The following is a 6,600-nucleotide window of genomic DNA, read 5'->3' on the forward strand; positions in this document are numbered from 1 at the left end:
TCAGCCAGAAGAAAGTTATTTGTTTGTGGCCATTTTGAGCCTGTAATCAAACCCACAAATGCTGATGCTCCAGATACTTAACTAGTCTAAAGAAGGACAGTTTTATAGCTTCTCTAAACATCACAACAGTTTTCAGCTGTGCTAAAATAATTGCAAAAGGGTTTCCTAATGATCAATTAGCCATAAAATGATAAACTTGGATTAGCTATCACAACGTGCCATTGGAACACAGGAGTGATGGTTGCTGATAATGGGCCTCTGTACACCTATGTAGATATTACATTAAAAATCAGCTGTTTCCAGCTACAATAGTCATTTACAACATTAACAATGTCTCCACTGTATTTCTGATTAATTTGATGTTATTATAACGTACAAAAAATGTGCTTTTGTTTCAAAATCAAGGACATTTCTAAGTGACCCCAAACTTTTGAACGGTAGATTGGCATATAGATTGGCATATAGATAAATAATTCCCTATATTAATCATGTGTTTGTTTGTATAAGGGGGAAAAGAGTGTTATTTGGGGACAATGATACAATGCAAAAACTAAGGACAGACACATATATTCCATTTTTAATTTGAACTGTGGATTTCTGTGTTACATTGACCTCTAGAAATTCAACAAAATGTATATGCATGCTGTATCCGCTTGTTATAGATTGTCTATGTAATCTTTCTGTAAAAAAGTCTTGCCATTTTTAAGCAAGGCATTTGGAGCCACGGAGTATAGTGATTCTCAATAGACAAGACAAGTAAAGAATTGTCATGTCCAATGTCGATGACTTCATTGACAAGCGTACCATCTCTTGTTTGGTTGAAGTTATGACTTGTATGAATGACAATGAATGAGTGTCCATTACAGGCACTATGAGCTCATACTTTAGGGTTACCTATGCAGTGAAAAACATGAATAGATCATTACCAAATAACATGAGCAATGATATATGCAGATGGTTGTTTGATGATATACAGTATATTGGTAAGCTTTTAGTGTCTTATGTATATTAATTCATGTATTTAATAGACTAAGAGAACAATTAATTAAAATAATGTACAGTATGCAACTTACATTTTTAAGATGCACAGTGTTGAAAAATGTAATCAGTTACTGATTACAGTTACATGAAAAATAAAGTAATCAGTAATGTAATCCGTAATCAGTAACGTAAAGATGCATTCATTATATGTTATTTGTCTTGGACATTTATGAGACACAAAGACTCATGTAAATATTATATATTTAATTAAATAAATCACTGTGGTTTTATTTATACGTATGCATATGACACTGGGTTACAATCATTTCTATGGCTCTTCCAGACAAAAAGAAAGTGAAAGTATTATCCACGTGGTTGCTCTATTCGCCAGAAGATGGCGGTAAGATCACATCTCTTGATCTTTGTCCATTACTCTCTAAATTGTTTGTTCATGGGATCGTGATGAAAGACTACTTTGTTTCTAACACACCATATTCTACAAAATGTCTGTTTTTATAATTATTTAGGATGGTTGATGAACAGTTTCTGAACCAGTTTCGTGTCTTAAGGTCTCAATTGACAATGGAGATGTGTCATAAATTTTACTTCCTTGTTGAGTAGATCTCCCTGTTTCACCATGCTAACCCTGCACTACAACCTCACCCAGCTAGGTTGATTAGCTTCTTAAATGGGGATTTCCTAACTTGATCTCTATATTAAGCTCCGGCAGCAGTACTAACTAATGTGTTAAAAGTGGGTAAGGCCTGTAAGGTTGAGGAATCCTTTGCCATTTGCAGGTTTACAACTTAGCCTATGTAAGGTCCCCGGGGAAAAAATCTCCACATTCCATTCTGGAGACAGAGGAATGTTCGCCCTCAGGCCGACTGGAACGATTGTTATCATTTTCCTCACTGAAACCAGACAGTTAGATACACAATTGCATACCGGTACTCACTGCACAATTTAGTTCATTTCAGAGGCTTGTTTCCTGATTATGGCCCCTTTTATGTTAAATCTAACCCTTTCTTGATCATGATGTATCAGTATGCTTAGATGAAACTGAGCAGATTCTTACACTTATCAACTTTGAATGTTAATCACACACCAAGTTCATTTTGTGTTACTTTTTATTGAAAAATAGTAAAAAAGGACACAACATTGCATTATGGCAACATTACAAGGTTTTGTGGTAAATGCCTACAACATAAAGTCACAGTTTGTTTTAATTTAAATATCTATGCCATTTGCCAAAGAGTACAGAGGAACAGTTTCAATGCAACTGGGAGGCAAAAACAACTGAAAGCATGATAAATGTACTTTGCTGGTTGGAAAATGGAAGATAGTATGTGAAATTTGCTTGTGCAACAATATTTCTCTTTAAACAAAGATAATGCAAGTAACCACACAGATCACAAACTCAAAATAAGAGAGAAGCCAAACCCGTACTGGTGAAAATAATGGTGGAATGTCTGATTTTATGGAAGGCAGAAATCTGAGAGATCATAGCTAATTAATATAAGCATCCTGTCAGGTCATCTGCTATTCAATGTTCAGGTACTCTATAAAGGCACTTATGGTGTTTGACTATTTCCTGAAATTTGTTGAAATGCAGACTTTAACAATGTTATTCATTATGGCACATTGCAAAGGCCAACAGCATTCATTCAAACGTATACACTCCTGTTCCCTGGGAGTGCTTAATGTGTCTGTGATACATTACTAGGCCTAGCTATTCAATCCACAGGTTACCTGTTGGAATGTGTTCTTGAGGTAACAGTGATACCATAATACACATACTGTACACGTACCATTTCCTGGCATGATTCAATCAGTAAACCTTAACTCCCATCCATTAACTATTATAACTCATCACGCATCTTGTCTCCTTTGGGTCGCACCATTCTGCCGATGAAGAGGATGGAGTTGGTCTTGTTGTCCTTCACCAGGAAGATGAAGGGATGGTCAGCGTAGAATAACTTGGGGTTCCTCAGCTTCTCGCTTCCGAAGATGCTGGTGTCGAAAGGGTTTCCCTCAATGTCCCACTCCATGGCAGAGGCGTGGAACACATTGGAGAGGTACAGGTCCTTCTTGCCAGAGATGTTGGACAGATCAGCCTTGGTTTTGTCCACAGCTTCAGTCACACCAAGCTCACCAAGAGTTTTCTGGAGAGAAGAGTACAATAGAGAGTGAAACATGGAGAAATGGTTTATATGTAGGTCAAATATGTTCTTTCATAGTCAAGCTTGCGAGCTAACTCGTAGTTATGAGAAGTCATTAACAACTTTCAAATCTATTGAAAACAATATAGTCGCAATGATGTCTTTACCTGGAGGTTGTGGCTAACTTCTACACTGACTTTGGGCAGAGAGATGGCCACGGCCCTCTCCTCCATCTTGCCCATCCAGGTTTCCAGCTGCTTGCGGGTCAGCAGTTTCTCCAGCCTGTCCAGGGGCTCCAGGTGGTAGGGCATGATGAGCACCAGGCTGGACTGCTTCTGGCCCAGGGGCATGTCCAGCACAAACAACATGTTCTCTGTGTCATCATGGAACTTATAGAGACCTGTGGAAAACAGTCATGAGATGAGAATAGATTAGTCAACTGATCTTGATAATGTCTTATATTAAGGCTTATAGTATGGCATGTCTCTATTCAAAAGGTTAATGAAACCTACCAGTGCGATGCATCATGGGAACAGAGACTGTGAATGAACGGGTCACTAGAAAGCCACGGTTGTCTACCATCTCGTCATGGAACTTCTCATCCCAGTGAGCTGTAGACAGAGGATAATGTTTGTTTTCTAAAGATATTCACATCTCACAAGCTCACTGTTTAATACTCCTCAATATCAACAGTAATAGCAGTAGTGAAAGGTACTAATTATTAGGCTACAGAGTGTTTTTGAAGAACTCTACTTACGCTTGAAGAACATAGCGTTGGCGATCATGGCTCCATCAGCATTCTGCACATCCTTGGTGATCTCAGGCAGCTTGCCGTTTGTCGACTTGGCCGCCCATTCATTGATGGAGTTCACTGCGCTCCGCTTGTCCCTGAGGTTGATTTTTGAATGGTCATAGTTGTAGTGCTTCTTGCTGCTCTTCACAAAGTCATCGGCAAAGGTGACCGAGCTGGGGCCGTAGAGGCGGTTGCTGATCTTCCATGTGACGTTACGGGTCTTGGGGTCGCTGACCTCATTCAGGAGCTCTGACAGGCCTGTGTGCAGGTGCTCATCCTTCAGGGCATCAGCGCTGAGGACAGACTTGACCTGGGAGGCGGTGGAAGCCTTGCCCCCGAGGGCCACCATGCCCAGGGAGGAGGCCACCACCACAGGGGATATCAGGATGTTGTCAAGGCCCTTCTCCTTGGCCACCGTGAGGTAGAGTCTGAAGGCCAGGTTGGCGCTCTGGTCAGCCATGGTGGTGGCGTGGCTGCTCAGCTTCTTCTTGTCTTCTCCGGAGGCCGCAATGGCCAGCAGGCACAGAGCTACGACGGTCACCCACATCCTGTCTTTCTTCTGGTTCTTGAGCAGCTATAGAAGCCTGAAAGCAGACAAAAATACAAGAATGTTGGAAATCTTGTGTTGGTATTTGAGGCCACTGTTTTAAAGGGTCTATGTTTGTGTAGCAAATAAGTGTTGGAGTGTAGTTTTAGACGGAGGACACTTATTCAGCAGTTAAATTACAATAGTCACCACAAATTACAATGTTGAACCCAGAAGAGGGCAGGGTTGGCTGCACAAATGAATGGGTTCGAATTTCAGGCAGCCATGTTTCTAGCCACGTCAGCAGCTGAAGAACACTTGAGCTATAGCAGCACCCTAGTGTGCTGGGCTCTGACTGAAGGTGCATTTTGATACCTCTGTGTTCTTATTCATTGTAGAACAGAAAAAGTATCAATTCACAATTTCTAAAAGAAAATGTGATATTCAGAAGTTCCCAGAGGTATCATTAATGCACATTGTTGTGAATTTCCACATAGAACCTATGCAGGTACTTTTTGCCCGTGAACAGAAGCCCACAGGCTTGTTCGAATAAAAGGACCAAATGTTCAGCCTCAGGATAGTCTAACAACAAGGAGTGGTTTCTTATTAATCCTTTGATTTTCGACTACTTGTAAATTGCTTCTCTGCCTTCAAAAACATGGCCGTAGAACTGGTTTTCCCTAATTTAGCATTTTTCACTTTGTATATCTTTGCATCATCTTGGGATACCTTGAAATGTTTTCATACTGATGTCAAGGTTTTCGTTTTTCATTCTGAAAGAAAAGAGGTGCATGGGATGGGGTAATCGCCATACAGCAGGTGATAAAGCATTAGTCAAACCCACATGGAGCTTTTTTTTCCATAAAATGTCTTTGAATACAAAAGGTCATTGTTGAAAAATGTTTGTATTTGATATTTTCTTGAATAATGATTCATAGCTAGGTATATCGTGCATACACACATGTAAAACTTCTCTCATTGGTCAGTGCATGACCCAGCCGTCTGCAGCGCAGGAAAAGCTTTTGTTCCATTAAAAAAAATTATATATATATATATAAATAAAATAAATAAATCGCAGCACCCACCCCAAATGACTTCCCACCGCTATGAACGTCCCACCACTCCCAAATTAATCTATGCAATGTAACTAACAGTTCTGCTTGTTTGTATGTGCAATTACTCACAACCAAATAATATCCCCAATTAAGTTAATGCAATGATTTGTAATTTTCTCTCTTCATTTATTGGAGAACTGTAACCCAATAACCAACATGCATCATCAAGCAACGATATTATCTCAAAGTACAGTTATAACTGCCGTATCTAATACCCTTTATAGATAAATTGCATGAACATCAATGCGGCATCCTATCAGCTACTGAAGTTCTCACCAAACAGTTGAGATAATAGCAAATATATGCCGTTTGATTAAACGTAAAGATTGTGCAAGAGTGCCTGAATCAGAATACATACCAAATTCTACAAAGTTATGTTGAAAATAGTTTCAGAACCTAAATGCATGCACTACTTTTACTTTAAACCATTAAAACAAAACAACAGCTTCCCCCTCAAAACATCGTTAAAACAGCATTCTCCCAATCCTTACCTGGCAAAGCTTGGCACGACCTCTTCCAGATATCACTCTTTGGGTTAGCTCCTCTGTCGATTGATGTTCCTATTATTTTTACTCTGGCCTATATATCCCACAGAAAAGAAACTTCTGGAAGTTGGGAATGGGGTATGCAAATGAAAACCTCTGGCTCTCTTTAGGAAGCCTAGACGTCAGACCTCCCCCTGGATCCATTTGCTGGAGTCCTCTGCATGGTCCTAATGCTGCAGGCTGACTCAATCCCACACAAAGCTTTCATCATATAAAACTTTCACACATTTTCTAACTTTCATTCACCAGCACAATATATATATATGGGTAAAGTACAATAGTGTCTATTTTTCAACAGAGGATATGTGTCAGTGATGATGACACCCCTTTGGCTTCCTCTTGTAGTTGTGAATGAGTACATTGGGCACAATGCTCATACTGTATACATTATTTGTATTTTCAATAATCCTGTTCAAAAGCAATGATTATGGAAGGGATTCCACACGACTTTTATAACAGTAGTTGTATCCGTAGTTAGTAG

The 6,600-nt window shown here is 39.6% G+C and overlaps 1 protein-coding gene across 2 annotated transcripts; it reads right to left on the reverse strand.

The window, feature by feature from the left end:
* Positions 1-2,090: 2,090 nt before the first annotated feature.
* Positions 2,091-6,268, reverse strand: LOC106613072 (serpin H1). 2 transcript variants are annotated; one of them, XM_014214962.2, is made up of 6 exons: positions 6,066-6,216; positions 5,189-5,232; positions 3,898-4,517; positions 3,653-3,751; positions 3,308-3,540; positions 2,091-3,143 (listed from the first exon to the last, which is right to left on the reverse strand). In XM_014214962.2, the coding sequence occupies exons 3-6, from the start codon at positions 4,478-4,480 to the stop codon at positions 2,841-2,843; spliced, it is 1,218 nt and encodes a 405-aa protein (XP_014070437.1). In that variant the 5' UTR covers positions 4,481-4,517; positions 5,189-5,232; positions 6,066-6,216; the 3' UTR covers positions 2,091-2,840. The 2 variants fall into 2 exon arrangements, with proteins under 2 accessions (XP_014070437.1, XP_014070438.1); XM_014214963.2 differs by lacking the exon at positions 5,189-5,232 and having other exon boundaries at positions 6,066-6,268.
* Between the last annotated feature and the right edge of the window lie 332 nt (positions 6,269-6,600).

This window comes from Salmo salar, chromosome ssa09 (genome assembly GCF_905237065.1).
Source record: "Salmo salar chromosome ssa09, Ssal_v3.1, whole genome shotgun sequence".
Lineage (NCBI taxonomy): Eukaryota > Metazoa > Chordata > Actinopteri > Salmoniformes > Salmonidae > Salmo > Salmo salar.

Excerpts from the sequence above, each read along its gene's own strand:
- LOC106613072 (XM_014214963.2), bottom strand. The coding sequence starts at position 4,480 with ATGTGGGTGACCGTCGTAGCTCTGTGCCTGCTGGCCATTGCGGCCTCC. Across the intron at positions 3,752-3,897 it reads CAACGCTATGTTCTTCAAGC|CTCACTGGGATGAGAAGTTC; the intron begins GTAAGTAGAGTT and ends CTCTGTCTACAG. Across the intron at positions 3,144-3,307 it reads AAGTTAGCCACAACCTCCAG|AAAACTCTTGGTGAGCTTGG; the intron begins GTAAAGACATCA and ends TCTTCTCTCCAG.